Source organism: Ranitomeya imitator, chromosome 8 (genome assembly GCF_032444005.1).
Source record: "Ranitomeya imitator isolate aRanImi1 chromosome 8, aRanImi1.pri, whole genome shotgun sequence".
In the NCBI taxonomy this organism is placed as follows: domain Eukaryota; kingdom Metazoa; phylum Chordata; class Amphibia; order Anura; family Dendrobatidae; genus Ranitomeya; species Ranitomeya imitator.
In genome coordinates, this window is record NC_091289.1 from 164155290 (window position 1) to 164173118 (window position 17829).

At 39.7% G+C, this 17829-nt stretch overlaps 1 protein-coding gene across 2 annotated transcripts in view; it reads right to left on the bottom strand.

The window, feature by feature from the left end:
• Positions 1 to 2027: 2027 nt before the first annotated feature.
• The window catches only part of LOC138647477 (regulator of G-protein signaling 8-like), a 33363-nt gene continuing 17561 nt past the window's right edge, over positions 2028 to 17829 (bottom strand). The window contains exons 2-5 of one of the 2 annotated variants that reach the window (XM_069736482.1): positions 16964 to 17068; positions 12268 to 12332; positions 6916 to 7082; positions 2028 to 2846 (exon numbers count right to left, since the gene is read on the bottom strand). In XM_069736482.1, coding sequence (XP_069592583.1) covers positions 2664 to 2846; positions 6916 to 7082; positions 12268 to 12332; positions 16964 to 17068 — 520 coding nt within the window. In that variant the 3' untranslated portion in view covers positions 2028 to 2663. Of the gene's footprint in view, positions 2847 to 6915; positions 7083 to 12267; positions 12375 to 16963; positions 17069 to 17829 lie in introns of both variants that reach the window. The other variant, XM_069736481.1, reaches the window with a different exon arrangement.

The following is a 17829-nucleotide window of genomic DNA, read 5'->3' on the forward strand; positions in this document are numbered from 1 at the left end:
TGTTGATTGAACTTCTCTGATTTCGGACCGCCGATTGCATTGTTCTCCCTGAGATAAGCCACCAGCCGACCTGTCAGTTGGTGACTTTCTCATAGAGAACTCAGGCGTGCATGGCCGAGCCAGGGCTCCTGTGTATGGGATGGCAGACAAGGCAAAGGTGGCTGTGGCCAAATCATGTTAAAACATCCAATGTCTATGGCCAGCCTAAGACAACCAGATTTGGAAAAAATGCATTTAAAGCCACCATACAGATTAGATGGTCAGTAAATCCAACCTAAACTGAGAGGTTTGGAAGACTTTAATCTAATTTGTGTGGGGAGGGTCGAAGAGGGATGAATAAAAGAGGTTTTTTTTCTTAGAATCCCTTCCCGACAGATTCTATTTGCACCATACTTATTGGATATGAATCAAATTTCCCCCTCTAATTGAAAAAATTAAATTTTAGGAAATTTACTCAACTCTATTCACATCTCACGTTGTCACAAAGCCATAGACATTACTGATCCCATTACCAATAGATGAAAGATGGCTGATGAGCTACTCTATATAGAGGCCTTCAAATCAACCATTATGGAAAAGAAAGAAATATCAGGTAGGTTGGATTTTTCGTTGTTGCAAAAGTTGAGCTGGAGAGCGGTCTGACAGTAGTTTTTTCTGCCCTGCCCATTGAAAAATGTCTACGACCTAGGTTTTCTAAACTTATGACTGAGTATAATTTCATCTTCAAATAAAAAGATGTTCAGAGCTGGTCTAAAACATTCTTGAGAAGCAAATATATGAATCTTTAACTTTTGAACATCAAAAGCGTTGAGGTGCACCATAACCCAATAATCCTACTTATCTCACCACTATGTTCTACCAAACATATTTATTACAGAGCCATCCATTCAGACACCCATTCCCCCAAAGATGCACCAACCAGATAACCTAACCCTTCCCATCAACTCTCTTTCTCTCATTTCGCCGAAATTTGCAAATTGGATTAGACTATTGTAAAATATCTGAATATTTCTATTTAAAAAAAAAAAATCAAGATTGTGCATAGCTTTCACGTGGCAAACGAGGTGTATCCGGAGCATTGTCTACCTTATTATCACCGATTTGGATAATAAAGGATAACATGTTATTGGCGGGAAACATGTCACAGAAGATGACTGCACAAAACAGAATGCACTATCATAAATAATCCGGAATTGTATAGCATTGTATACTTTTAGAGCGTGGGAGAATTACAGCTCTGAATTATCTGTGAAAGCTGTCACTCTGACCGCTCGTGCTGCTTCCATCAACTTCTCTAAGATATTCTAAATTACTTGTGCAGTCTTATTCTGTCAGATCTGGTTCCTTGGAGATTACACCCGTACAATGAATGACTTCCTATTATAACGACGTCAAGATAGTTAAGGTAATTGATGACCTGAAGGTAAAGCTAATTAATTGACCTCCATTTTAAAGTGTGTAACATGAATCATCACTCGCTCTAACACAACATTCTTAGGTATGTATTTTAATTACCTGCTTCTTCTGATATTTCCTTTGTTTGTGAAGCCCCATTGTTGACTCTGAAAGCAGACATTTCAAGTTGAAAAGGAATCTGTCAGCAGATTTCACACCCCGAGCTATTTATATACACATGTAGCTCTTTCAAAGACAAGTCCAGCAATACGTTTCCATAGCTAGTCCATTCATCTTTACCTATGAAATCAGTGTTTTAATTAACATGCAAATGAGGCTGAAGGACTATAGTAGGTCTGAAGCCTGTGTCACTCCAGCTCTATTCCCTGTTGAGTACCACCTCCCCCTCCTGCTTGACTGACTGTCTCTGTGACTTCATGCAAAGGAGCCATCAGTCAAGCAGCAGTAGGAGGCGGTACTGGGCAGGGAATAGAGCTGGAGTGACAGAGGCTTCAGATCCACCAAATGAATTTGCATATTAGTTCAAACTCATATTTCCCAGTAACAGAGGAATGGACTGGCCATGTTAAGGTATTTCTGGACTTGTCTGTGAAAGAGCTACATGCACATATAAATAGTTTAGAGGTGAAATAATGTTGACAGATTCCCCTTTAACTTCCATCTGAAGCTCTGGTTGAAAGTGAAATATTTGTAAGTCTATTTATGTCTTTTAAAAGTAAGAAAAAAGTCTAAAATACCCCTCCTCACATGTAAAGCGCCATGGAATAAATGGCGCTATAATAATAAATAATGATAATAATAATAATAATAATAATAATAAAGTGTATGACTCTATGAAGAATGCACTAATTACAGTTGGACATAGTGAAACATTGACTAAGTAAATACCAAAGTGAAAATAATGAGCTTCGACATTTTGCTACAGAAATTAGAATGAAAAAATTTAGAACATATTTGATGTGATGGATCGGGGATCTTTCCTTAAGTTGTATATAATGTACCAATCTTGTAGTTTCTTCTTGTTCTCTCCATCTTCTCCTTCCCAGGGCAAATGACTTTTGTTTTAAGCATCCACAAATAACTTAAGGATAGTAAGGTGATGATGAAGATGAGATGTGTAGCACTGGCAGTGAAGCTGCTGTATTGTCTCAAGCAGTCGTAACTGAATCATCTCAAGTCTTCTCGGTCATAGTGCAAGATGGATCTTCTTGGGATAGACAACTCTGTCTCTGCCGCTACTCAAATGACTAACAAGGGCTCTTCTGTGTCTGGCTAAGGAGGTCATTGTAGATTTGTGAGCGTAGAAACCTTGGGTAGGAATCCCTTTCCATTAGGCTCCGCACTCTCAGTTGGGCGAGGTCGAAACAAGACAAGGTTGGATGCGCAAGGTTTCGTTTGGTCAATTCTCGGGTTGGAAAATCAATGTTGACCTATTGAATGACAAGAGAATATATGAGTCTAGGAGCTCAGGATGGGGTAAATTCAATCATAATTTCATTAAATGGTAACTTTCAATAAACTTAGAGTCATCTGATGGCAAATTCCATGACTGACACAATTTGTAAAATTCTTTGTTTTCTCAAAATGAAAGTTTTAGCCTTAAGAATCAAATTGTCAGCCAATAGGTATTGGCTCCCTTCTGTCTAAACTACTATCCACTCCCTTCTGTCAAGTATAATCTGTCTCAAGCAGCAGAGCGGTGACGTCACCGCTGTGCTCTGCCTTATGACCGACGCTGACAGTCAGTGCAGGGAAGCTGACGCCAGGGGACGTGACAGACATCGGAATGGGAGTATGCAGTGTTTTTTTTTTTTACTTTTACAATGGTAACCAGGGTAAATATCGGGTTACTAAGCGCGGCCCCGCTCTTAGTAACCCAATGTTTACCCTGGTTACCAGTGAACACATCGCTGGATCGGCGTCACACACGCTGATCCAGCAATGACAGTGGGTGATCAGCGACCAAAAAAAAGGTCCTGATCATTCCCCAGCGACCAACGATCTCCCAGCAGGGGCCTGATGGTTGGTCGCTGTCACACATAATGATTTCGTTAACGATATCGTTGCTACGTCACAAAAAGCGTGACGTTGCAACGATATCGTTAACGAAATCGTTATGTGTGAAGGTACCTTAAGGTTCTGAAAAAGTCTACACCAATTTTTATCTTCGTATGTATCTATGATGTGGGCACTCTGTAGTAGATTTTGTTACTTAAATGAAGGGCATAAGATCTGATCAGAAGTCGGAAAATACGATAGATTCTTTACCAAAAACCATTGAAATCCCCCTTAAGAAGTTGCAAAGAGACACAGAGGTCTACGGGTTTTGTTTACCTTCCTTTCATCTTGTTAGAATGGATTTTAATGTTTTTGTATAACGAATGAATTGGCGTGATCTTTTGCAGTTGCAGAACCGGAGTGTCGTACATGACAATATTAAGATCATCAATGCATGTGAGCTCTCGCAAGTGTGGGAGGTAGATTGTGTGATAAATTATTGTAATTTGTGACTTTTCATTGTGTTGGAACTAGAGACAAGCAAATGTGTTCAAGTGGAATTAAATTCTACTCAAATATTGCAAAAATCCACAAAATGTGAATTCAATTCCACAAAAATAGCGGTGTTTGCCATTTTGCTTAACTCCAAAGGGCCATTAAAAGGTTAAAAAATAGAACTCTGCTATGTGTGCAGAGGTGATCGGATGATCGCAGCTTCTAATCTTCCATGGAGACTATTGAAGCCAGTATAAAAAGTAAAAAAAAAAAAGTTTTTAAAAATATTATAAAAACTAAAAAAATATAAAAGTTCAAATCACCCCCCTTTTGCCTAATTCAAAATAAAGCAACCCCCCCCATATTTGATATCGCGGAGTTCAGAAATGCCCGATCTATCAAGATATGAAAAGCATTATCCGATTGGTAAACGGCGTAACGGGAAAAAAAATTAAAATGCCATAATTACTTTTATTTGGTCGTTGCAACATTGCAATAGAATGCAATAACGGGAGGTTAGAAGATCATATGTATCCCAAAATGATATCAATAAAAACATCAGCTCTCACCCAGCTCCAGATCCCCAAAAAAAGAAAACATTACGAGTCTCGGAAAATGGCGCCATTTTTTTTTTTTTTTTTTTTTACAAACTTTGGATTTTTTTTTACCACTTAAATAAAAAGGAATCTAGACATGTTTGGTATTTACAAAATCGTAATGGCCTGGAGAATCATAATGGCAGGTCAGTTTTAGTATTTAGTGAACATGGTAAAAAAAAAAAAACAATTGTGGAATAGCACTTTTTTTTTGCAATTTCGCATCACTTAGATTTTTTTTCCAGTTTACCAGGACACGATATGGTAAAAGCCATGGCGATGTTCAAAAGTAAAACTCGTGCCGCACATGGCCAAATTGATGGAAAAATAAAAAAGGTTATTGCTCTGGGAAGAAGGGGAGAGAAAAGCAGAAACGCAAAAAACGGAAATACCACTGGTCGTTAAAGGGTTAAGCAGTGACTCAGCTGTGATCCTGTGCTGTAATGTTTGTATACTCTCTTTTGCTTCCTCCCCTGCCCAGATGTGGTACGATCACACCATGTTCCAGTACGGTCAGACACAGCCATTACACAGTACACAGCAAGGGGTCAGATGTATAAGATTATCTCGGCACAGGAACATTTTTTTTAATCACGTCCCATTGTGGAAGTTCTTATTATTCCAGGATCTAGTGAATAAAATGAACTTTGTTCATGGGGTAATTCCTTTACGTCTACAAACCGCTAAGCTTCTGTAATCCAAATATGTTCATCTAAAGTTACGCAAATCAATTTATCATTTCCTTAGAAGATAATCTTTATGATATTTGGAAAGTATCAGCTTAACTTTGTGGTATAATTGCTTATTTTTGTTAAAGGCGTTTGTAATAAATTCACGCTAGATATGAGTATTGGAATGGCTTATGAGTCATATGACTTAACTTCAAGGACCTACTCGACATCTGAATCACCAGTAGATGGAATATGCTAAAGGGAATGTAATGACCTTCTGACAAGAAAATGTTATTCAGGGATTATTTTTAAAATCGCCAACCATTTTACTGAATTATTCCAAAGGGTTGTGCTGCTATATTATGCCTACATTTAAAAATATCTATCGTGTTCCTGTGAAATGCCAAGACAAACACTATAAAAATAGCCCGTTGGTACGTGATTATTGAAGGGCAGGTTAGGTTTAGGTCTTTTGGTTCTGCAAAAATCTTTATAAACTTAATATAGAATATATAGAACGTAATATTCTTTGCTGTATATTTGGCATTTCTATAACATAGTACAAAGAAAATTAAAAATTAGACCTCCGTCTTACTAAAACAATTGGAAGTTTTACAACATGAAGTCAAACTTTTAATAAAAATCAGTTGTGTCTGCTGCACATTTACCAGTTCTCTAAATACTTTTTGACCTAAAAGTTGCATATTCTAAGCAGATCATTGCAGTATTAAAGTGAATCTGTCACCGGGTTTTTGCTACCCAATCTGGGAGCAGCATAATGTAGGGTTAGAGACACCGATTCCAGTGATGTGTCACTTACAAGGTTGACTGCTGCAGTTTTGATAAAATCACTGTTTTATCTGCTACAGATCTAGCAGTTCTCTAAATGCTGAGCACTATTTAACCCCACCCACACCACTGATTGGCAGCTTTCTCTGCATGGGTTTGAAAGCTGCCAATCCCTGATGGGGGCGTGGTTGGACTACATGGCAGCAGGTTTACTTGTCCTCTAGTGTTAATCTCCTGCTGATAAAACAGTGATTTTATCAAAACTACAGCAGGCAGCATAGTAAGTGACACATTTTCAGAAATCAGCTCTCCACATTATGCTGCTCCCAGATTAGGTGATAGATTTCCTTTACTAGTCTGATGGTAAAAATTCAAATGTCGCTCTTGATGACAGTCATGTAGTAGGTGGCAGGGAGAGAACATAACTAGTTCTGCTCCCAAATTACAACTTTATCTTGAAGTTCGATCCCAATCAAGTTGTTTTTTGAGTTCATATTTGATGCTGGGAACGTTATCAACTTGAGAACCGTTGAAGAGCTGACGTAGGCGCGAAACGGTCGTCGTCACATCCTGCTCACCTCCTTTCCTTTTCACCATCCCGAGCCGTGAACGAGACGTATTGTGTTAATGCTTCAATAAAGAATTTGAACCACACCTGGACCGGTGAGTGTTGCCGTACCGCTCTTCATATCACTTTATCAACTTGTAAACCCTAGAGCCACACCACAGAAGTGCAGACTTTTCATAAATCTTTACGTAGCTGGCTTCCAAGTTCAACCCAACAGAAGAACTCGATTGGAGAGGAACCAGCTAAACATTTGGAGAACCATCTTCAATGTTCTATGTATACTGCAAGGCGGCAAAGTAGAGTGTCCTCAAGAAGGATAATTGTGTTTGTACCACTGAACATCAAAATACCTTTTTATAAGAAGACTGTTATCTCAGCTTACCTCTCTGGGAGCTTGAACATCAATGAATTCCTGGAAGATATGATGTGCTTTTGCAGACAGTTTATTTACAGAGCGCGTCTTTCTGTAGTCCTCACAGGCTATCCAGAACTCAAGGTTCTCCTCACTGAATTCAGTCTGAAGGAAGGCACGAAATGCAGAGCGACCATCTACAAAAAAAGGCAAAGTTGTTACGGTTCACCCTGTATATGTTGTGTTATAGCGAACATCAAAAAACACAGGAGCTGCCCATAAAAATACATCTGGGGTTAAGATCGGACAATCTTAAACAGCGGTCCCCAGAGAAATAATGGGTAATTAATCCGACACTCAATCTTCAGATGAAGTAAAAACAATGTAATTCTTTATTCAATCCATGATGATTAAAACATATCACAAGATTAAAAGCAGGACATCTTGCCTAAAAAAAAAATAAACCATTGGCCTACGCGTTTTGATCCGATGTGTCTGAACGGTTCTTACTCATAGCATACACCATGCCGTAAGTAAGAGACATTTTCATACAGCCTCATCTTTTCTTTCAAAGAGCGGAGAATGGCTATAAGAGCATCTCCCACTTGAGAGGACACAACACATCATTGCCCACTGATTCCAGTGAAACTTGCAACGTTTCATTTCACCTGCGGAGGCGAAAATTATCTAGTAACTCTAATTTGTGAAGAAAAAGAAAAAAAAATCTATCCCATTTTTTCTTCTTTTTTTTTTTAATGAAAAGAAAAATTACAAACTGTAAAATTTTGCTCGGGGCCTACCAACACTATTTTTTTTAATAAATGCCTTTGGTGTTCTAAAACTAAAATATTGTATTAATCTACGAATAAACTGCAATAATAATATAATACAAGGGAGCATAAAAAGATGTGAACACCGAAAATGTATTTATCTCAAGAGATTAGATGCCTATGGCCACGTTCACATGCTCAGTATTTGGTCAACATTTTACGACGTGTTTCTATTATCTTTCTCCTCTGATTGTTCCACTCCTGGTTTTGGCTCACAAATACTGATGTGAAATACTGACCAGATACTGATTATTGGCCGGGATTTTAGCTCCATTATTTATGGACGCACTTGTATAAAAAAAATATTTTTTTTTCAACACGAAAGCAAATGCTACCACCTAGAAAAATGTCAAAATGGCAGAATTCTTTTTAAGTTTCATGACTCATGAGTTGTCTCTTACAAATAGGGTGCGATATCTTTCTCATCTAATTTACCAAAGTTGTTTTGGGGCGCAGAATCTTTTAAAATGGTTATTTCCCTGTACTGTAAGGGAAAGAAGAAGGTCCAAAAGGTGTGGAGTGTTAGGTGAACGTGTGTGACTTTGTGTGTGTAATTATATATTTACAGTGTCGGACTTGGGTGCCTAAGGCAGTGAATGCAGGATACAAGTATGGGCCTGACTCTGACCTTAGACGTCTCGGTCTCGATGGATGATTATACGGTATGTCTGATCCTTCATGTCTCACCCAGTAAACGCCTGACCCTATATGTCTGGATGTGTGAACATGCAATCTATTCTGGATGACTTTTTTTTCCGCATTGTATGCCACCGTTACGTGAGAAAACTATGGTGGTATTATTTTTACACCATTTGGCACCAAGTATCTGCATACCATATTGCATTATTATATGCAATTCTATTGTCAATATATTTTCTAATTGTGTTGTTTTTAAAATGCCAAAATTATTTTACTTAAGTTTAACATGCACATAGGAAAACCAAAGAAATGAACCGGAGCATAAGTTTGTATATGTGCAATGTGTAGGAGCAGGTTCACACAAAACCTAAGCTAAAAGTAAATAGTTAAATAGTAATGCTACATATAAATGACACAGGGTGCTGCTTAGTCAACAATGTTTTTTAATAACAAAGCCTAAAACGCCATCCCACCGCGACAAGGTGTACCCCCATCGGGATGGTCCTATCCTCTAATACTTAAACCTCACTTTATGTCAGACGAGCTGAATGTAGATAAGGGCAGTGTAGGATCAGAGCCCACCATTCAGACACCCACCCATGGGAAGCTATATAGATGAAATGTCCAGCTCAGAAAGAAGGACCACTCCCCTGTTTGTACAAAGAACAAGAAACTACAGCAAAACCAAAGAAATCCCCTTTTTTGAGCTAGGCATTTCACTAATATAGCTTCCCATGGGCAGATGTCTGAAACAGTCGGGGCCTCAGGTTTTAATATTAAAGGATAGAGTATTATTGATTATTCTATTCCCATGTGTACTCATTCGCCTGCATAATCAGGGCAGTAAACCAGCGCTGATCAACTTGTATAACGTCACTATGAGCTTGCTAATGAAATCTACCCATCTAAATGCTATGAACTGGTACCACTGATACATATCCTACAGTAAAATACCGGGACACAATCCCATATTAATACGGACAATCTAATAGTTACTAGGACACTCCGAACTAGCCAATCCTACAACAACCAAGGAGTAATAGAGTCCCATATACAAGTATAAGACAAAAAATAGTAAATTTATTGAACATATAACATATATACAAAACAGCAAAACAAGGTACAAAGATGATGCAACTACAAAGGACACTAACACTGTAGTAACAGCAGAGGCATGACAGGCGGATAACCTATATCTGGGTACAGTATAACATACATCCCTAAAGTGCTACGTGCAAAATAAAGTGCCACGATGTATGAAACTGTAACCCATAAAGAGTAGTAGTAATAGTTTATAACCACTTCTATATACATATAGTCAGAAGATAGCTAGGTAAATAAGATACACCGCCAATCTTACCCATATTAATGTGCCAGTGCATGTCGCCAGCAGCCTCGACGCGCGTTTCGCGTTGGGCTTCCTCACAGCCCCCCGAGGAAGCCCAACGCGAAACGCGCATCGGGGCTGCTGGCGACACGCACTGGCACATTAATATGGGTAAGATTGGCGGTGTATCTTATTTACCTAGCTATCTTCTGACTATACGTATATAGAAGTGGTTATAAACTATTACTACTACTCTTTATGGGTTACAGTTTCATACATCGTGGCACTTTATTTTGCACGTAGCACTTTAGGGATGTATGTTATACTGTACCCAGATATAGGTTATCCGCCTGTCATGCCTCTGCTGTTACTACAGTGTTAGTGTCCTTTGTATTTGCATCATCTTTGTACCATCTAAATGCTATGTCTGTACAGGCTCTGTGCACACATGTATGCATTGCCTATAAGGCCTTAAAGGGGTTGTCCAGGCTTGGGATTCAAGTCTGCAGTCACTCTTTCTGACTGCAGGCATGTGAATCCTCACAGTGCGCACCCTCTGTGCTGTCAGGATTTTCCGATGTCGGCATCAGGAGCGGGCAGTCACGTAACCACAAATATGCGATTTGCATACTTAATTTATTTATTTTACTCAACTTGTATAGCACCATTAATTCCACAGCACTTTACAGGCATCATCACTGTCCTCAGGTGGGCTCATAATCTAGATTGCCTATCAGTATGTCTTTGGAGTGTGGGAGGAAACCGGAGAACCTTGATGAAACCCACGCAAACACGGAGAGAACATACAAACACCTTGTAGATGTTTTCCTTGGTGGGATTTAAGCCCATAACCCCAGCACTGCAAGGACCCAGTTCACTGAACCATCGTATTTCCAGCTACATTCCAACTAGACGTGTTCAGCCTCACTTAATTTTCTTATATTGAACGAGGCCATTAGGCTGGAAATGCACGCACCGGTGACCCCGTCACGTGTTCTGGGGTCAGTGAGGCATCAGCCTGACAACTAGGAGACCTCTATGGCTGTTGATGCCAGATTGCTGTGAAAGCCACCATGTGGTCGCGCTCATAGCAATGCTGTAATTCTGCTACATAGAGGCGATCTATGCTTCGCTCCTATGTAGCAGTGCCAATCGAGTTTTGGCATGTGACCACTCAATACAGGAAGAAGCTGTCAGCACCCGGAGAACGAGGGACGTCCAGGGACCACGCCAGGAGCAGGTGAGTATGATTAGACAGCTGCCGCTCCCCTTCCCCTGCCGACCCCTGGGAATGACTCGAGTATAAGCCGAGAGGGGCAATTTCAGCCTAAAAAAAATGGGCTGAAATTCACGGCTTATACTTGAGTATATACAGTAATTCCTGCAGTACTCGGGGGTGTATCCCATCCGGGCCTGGAGATTTGTCAATTTTTAGTGATTTTTAGACGCCGCCGTACTTCCTGCTGGGAAATGTGGGATTGCACTTTTTGGGGGGAATTCCTCCGCACTTGGATTTTTTTTCCAATTTTCTAGTACCCAACATGGTAAAACCAATGGTGTCGTTCAAAAGTACAACTCGTTCTGCAAAAAATGAGCCCTCAAATGGCCATATTGATGGAAAAATAAAAAAAAGTTGTGGCTCTGGAAAGGAGGGGAGTGAAAAATGAGAACGCAAAACCGAAAAAAGCTGCGGGGGTTAAGTTGGCCATATACATTAGTTAGCCGTGGGCCTAGTGCTCCTGTGTTCTCTGAGAGAGCCATGCCAGAATCATCCGCTAGCAACATATCTCCCCATCGAACCAAAGGATTGGGCAAATGTATTCCACCTTCCAATCCTTATATCACCCAAAATAGTCTATTTGTGGACACTTGGTAAGCCCCCATAAATAAAAGATGATGGGCGAAAACAGCAGACTTGGCCCACATTTATTTAATGTGCATGGGGTCCTTTATTATCCTATAATACATTTATTCGAAATCCTTGTAAATTGAGTGAAGTTACATTGACACAAGGAGCTGTAGCAAGCTAACTTGGCTGTGCGAAATCTTTGTCATGGAAATACACAGCAGATGAAACGACATAAAACGTGTTAATCTCCACACCGACTGAGCCCAAGTGAGGAACATTTACCAACATCAGCATCAGGCGTTTGTACACGTGCAGCTTTTCATTAAGTTTTGTATCTTTTTTTCAATGGAGTTGCAGGAGCCAAAATCAGGGAATGATGCATAAAAAAACAGTGCAAATCACAATCAAAACCTGCACGTGTATGGGCACCCCAGGCGGCCAAACACAAGATTACTACTGTCTATTGCTCTATGACTAGCACTATTCCCTATTATTCTATGGGGAAAACCTAATGTCACTTTTATTAACCTACGCAATTTATCTCTGCCACCGCAGGAACATCAGTGGAGTTCATTTAACAGTGCTGCCGTTTTCAGTACAATGCACAGCAAGGCCATTATTGTAGCTTTGTTATAGTTGTATGCGTTCCAGATTAATAAGGCACGGGAGAAACAATCAATGCAGGATGTTTACAAGCAATATATAGCACGCAGCTCTCCTGCCTTTCATGTACTTACATTTATGAGACAAGAGAAGATCGAACGATCGAGCCCACCTTCTAGCTTCTTCTGCGCTCAGTCGTCTGTGGGAGCGAAAGAGATACTTAATCCGTGACTCGTCGGTTCTAGAATACAGGGAGCAAGGAAACAACTGTCTACAACAAGAAGATATTCAGTTAAATAATTAGTATACAGGAAATTCAAAAATATTTTGTGAACCCATTGGAATTATCAAGTGACATTGGTTATTGAGCCCTTGGACATCAGAAGGTATGTGCCCCAAAAAAGGAAAAATGTCATCAGAAAATGACTAATTTCTTAAATCAGGTTTTTGTGTTACAGGCATTTTTTTAAATCATTTTTGGAAATGTTTTATTTCATATCATGATCTTTATTAAAAAAAAAATTTAATCTTGTAATTATTACATTGGTGACTGGGGCCATTTTAGACTCTAATTTGCTGTTTCAGGAAGTGTTTTCAGCAGTTGCCTTATCAACAGAGGCAGGACTACGATGACAGGTAACACCTCAATGCCGAGCTGATAACACAGGATCCACCAATCACAATCAGTGATGTCACAGCTCCCCCCCTCCTTTGTAATGGCATTTGCACACGCTCATGAGATGCTTCGATGCAAATGATTGGGTCAGAGTCTGTGGCTATTGTGGCTAATGTAGACGTGTTCCTTCCTGAAACCACTGGAAGATAGTGAAAAATTCTCAGTGGCCAGTATGGAAATTGCAAGATTTCTAATGTATATTTTGAATAAACATTGGGATAAAAAAAAAAAAACAGTGCAAAAGAAAAAAGAATTAACAACAAAAAAATCTGATCTGCACCATCGGTGATTTTCTGATGAGTCATTCCATTTAATAACAGCTTTTGCCATTATACACTCAGTTTAGGTTTATAAAATGCATTTGAGGAACAATTATTTTTTGCAGTGTGAATTTTTTGTGGGGTCTGTTCACATATCGATTTTGTTAACCATCAAAAACTCCAGTAACATGTCAAATGGATTTATAAGAATGAATGAACCCAGCAAATGCCAAAATGCCATGCACTGGGATTCCTGACGTATATCTCCGACAGAATGGCAGAAGCTCAAAATGTAGTCTGAATATATATATATAGCCTACGGTTTGAGATCTGCACGTAAAAATACAATTCTATGATATACATAAAAAAATAAATAAATATAAATATATATCTATATATATATAATTGTCTAAGGGGTACTTCCGTCTGTCTGTCTGTCTGTCTGCAACTTCCGTAATGGAAATCCCGCGTCGCTGATTGGTCTCGCCAGCTGCCTGTCATGGCTGCCGCAACCAATCAGCAACAGGCACAGTCCGATTAGTCCCTCCTTACTCCCCACAGTCAGTGCCCGCTCCAGACTCCCCTCCGGTCACCGCTCACACAGGGTTAATGTCAGCGGTAACGGACCGCGTTATGCCGCGGGTAACGCACTCCATTAACGCTGCTATTAACCCTGTGTGTCCCCAACTTTTTACTATTAATGCTGCCTATGCAGCATCAATAGTAAAAAGATGTAATGCTAAAAATAATAATAAAAAAAACCCTGCTATTCTCACCCTCCGTAGTCTGCCGAGGCGTGCGCAGCTGCCGCCATCTTCCGTTCCCAGAGATGCATTGAAAAATTACCCAGAAGACTTAGCGGTCTCGCGAGACCGCTAAGTAATCTGGGTAATTTTGCAATGCATCCTGGGAATGGAAGATGGCGGCAGCCGCGCGCGCAAAGCCAGAGGTTTGCTGGATCCTGGCGGGTGAGTATATAACTATTTTTTATTTTAATTATTTTTTTAACAGGGATATGGTGCCCACACTGCTAAATACTACGTGGGCTGTGTTAGATACTATGTGGGCTGTGTTATATACTATGTGGGCTGTGTTATATACTGCGTGGGCTGTGCTATATATTACGTGGCCAGTGTTATATACTGCATGGGCTGTGTTATATACTGTTTGGGCTGTGTTATATACTGCATGGCCTGTATTAACGCCTCGGGTATTCTACAATATGTATGTATGTATATAGCAGCCACTTAGTATATAGCACAGGCTATGTAGTATTTGTATGCTATATTCTACATGGCTCCTATATACTACGTGGCCTGTGCTATATACTATGTGGCTGCTATATACATACATACAAATTCTAGAATACCCGATACGTTAGAATCGGGCCACCATCTAGTATAGGCATATTTTCCTATTCCTGTGCACATCTTACTGTATCTGTTACATTACTTAGCATCAATAGTAGTTGCAATTTGCGGTCATGTGTAATTTAATTAAATGGAAGCACATTTTAATTATGACTGAACCAGCAGCTCTAAAGCTGATTTACCGACATAATCTCTGATCCTCACTGTCATATGCTCTCTGGCTGCTGCAACATTGGTCAAATTGACTTTTGACTGTAGTGTACCCTTAAACAGGACAAATGAATTTAAGCCTAGCTGACCTATAATGACAGTATATACGAAAATTTATAAAAAAAATAATTAAGGCAGGTGCAGACGACCAAAGATTCTCTCATCCGAGAGAACCGGGTCAATGATGCAAATTACATTCTGATTAAAGTCTGATCAGAATGTGACCATAGTGTGATCCAATTCTCTTGGATTAGAAGAAGCTAGAGAAACAAATGTCTTCATCTTCTCCATTATGTCTGTGCGTGGAAATCGGACTGCATTCAGATGTCATTCGAGTGCAGTCCAATGTTTTCCATGCACTCGTTGATTTGCATGGCCAAGTGTGATCCGAATATCGGATCAAGCTCACACATGCAGAGTCAGTCTTACGAAAAAAATTAGATGGCTGTGTACAGCTCCACAGAATAAAATATGATTATATGTGTGAGCCCTTACATGAAAAAAGTGATGTATTTCGTACTTAATGTGTATGTAAATGACCTCAATTGATGAAGAATTGGGGTTTAAATGTCCAGTAGATGGGCATGACTGGAGCTTCTGGACCAGAAGATTACCCAAGTCATTTACGCTAGCACCATGCACCCTAAAAACTTTTTTTTTTTTTTTTTTTTTTACATTTTAAATTAAAAAAGTAGATTTTTTCACAGTTGAAATTTTTTATAATATTCATTTTTTTCTAATAAAATACATACATTCATAACCCCTTGACAGGACCTCTTTAAGGATATGTAGTTAGTTGCATGGCATTTTTAATTTTGAGATGAATTCCAAAGTCTCTGTTGGAGGCTAAGTTTAATCTGTCAGAAGATAAGAGACTGAATTATAACAGTCAGTTTGCCTCTAACTCTGTTTGCCGCTACAGGTTCTCAGGCAAGTCTCTGAGAAGTGGATCGCCTCCCACGGAGCCACGCATTATTGTTGGATCGCTCTGGATGGCTGTGAGCGATATTCCATTTCACATCATATTAGCAAAATCCTATTGCAAAGTCTCTGTTCCCTAATATATTCAGCAATCATAGCTGCACATATTTCCCCTGAGATTGTTCTAGCAGGAAAACAAGAATATGAGAGTACGGCATTCTAATCTAAGAATATATACAGCCTATACGTACAGCATAAAATCTCCTGCACTGGACACTTGGGTCTTGCGGTTACATTTTTAGGAAGCCCTCTGTTGATATCATCAATTACGGTCTATCTATGAAATACCAGATATGGAATAATACCATCAAACCCTGGGCAGATAATGGTGTCAACTGTTTGGCTGCAGAATATATTTATTGTTATATAATAGGATTAATTTTTTTAATGCTTATTAGAATTATTTATGACTAGTGAAGATCGAGCACTGAAATGCTCAAGAGCTTGGTACTTGAATCGAGCATGTCGGATGCTCTGGCGCGCTACTCGAGTAGTGAGCATATATTGGAAGTATATCCAAAGAGAAAAAAAGTAATGCTGGATCCTTGAGGTAAAAATATCCTTGTTTTTATTTGAAAATCATTAACAAAAAAATCACATTGGGGTAGTCAGTAACTGGTTGACGCGTTTCGGCAAGAGCCTTAGTCCTTTTGTTACGACTAAGGCTCTTGCCGAAACGCATCAACCAGTTACTGACTACCTTGATGTGATTTTTTAAATGATTTTCAAAATAAAAACAAGGATATTTTTACCTCAAGGATCCAGCATTACTTTTTTTCTCTTTGGATACATTTATGCACCCAGCCGACGGGTGTCTGTGTTCCTTATTTGAATGGATCGGTCAGGTCAAAGGACTTTCTGGTGAGCAACATGCCGTCTACTGTCCCTGGAGTTCAAAGAGTCCGTCTGGCAGAGGAGTCTCTGCGTTACGACCAGAGGAATACCCCGCTTCAGGATGGTGTGGGGCTCACATGATTTAAATGAGCTTCTTACAGGTCCCGGCACTCCAGCACCCCGATATGGATCAAGCACCCCGATCGGGTATCGAGCAGTACCAAGCACGCTCACCCATCACTAAATATGACACTATTCCAATTCTGACGAAAGGTCCAGAATGGGAGCAAAATTAATATTGTTTTATACAACAGTAGCCAGTTATATTGGGCGCGGCATACAATACTGGACTCATACAATAAGGGAAAAAGTGTTCAGCTATAGAAACACATGGGATCTTACACATGAACATCGATTATTATTAAAAAAATCCAAGTCCAAAGATTAATAAAAAATATATTAATATACTATATATGGATGTCAACAATGAAACACTTACTTTTGTCCTTGGCTGTGTTTGGCATCGTGTAAAGATGAAAAATCACTTAGAGAGTCTGACTTCTGTGAAAGGCAGCTAAGGTGAGTTCGGATTCCTCTGCTCCTGCTAAGAAAAAAAAAGATTGTGTCTGTGGGAATTTTCACCCATTCATCCAGAAGAGCCTTTGTGAGGTCAAACATTGATGCTGGAGGAGAGGCCGGGCTTATAATCTCCATTCTAGTTCATCCTAAAGGTGTTCGATGGGGTTGAGTTTGAGGCTCTGTGCCGTCGGTCAGGTTTTTCCACACCAAAACCCCCCAACTATGTCTTTACGGACCTTGTCACTGGGAAACGGTCATGGGGATTAGAGAAGGGTCTTCCCCAAACTGTTCCTACACAACAGGACGCAAACAACTATCCAAAATGTCTTATATGCTGAAGTATTAGATTTCCCTTTACAGAAACATAGGGGAATATCCATTCTCTACCAAACTGTACAGCTGGCCCAATGCAGTCAGACAGGTAATGTTCTCCTGGCATTTGCCAAATTCAAACTTATCTATCAGACACACAATTATGATCCGTTACTCCACAAACCATGTATCCACTGCCCGGAGTCCTATGGTGGTGGAGCACTTTACATCTCTCCATCTGACACTTGGCATTGGACTTGGTGACTTTTCTTCCCTCTGCTCCTCAGCACTTGGTGACCCCCCGCTCTGTAAATTTGCAGTGTCTCCACTTCATGGCTTGGTTCTTGCTGTGGTTTCTAAACACGATCAATTTTCAATAACACCACTCACTATTGATTGCGGAATATTTAGTAGGAAAGACATTTCATGAACTGACTGATGGACTGACGTCACTGACATCCTATTAGTGACTAA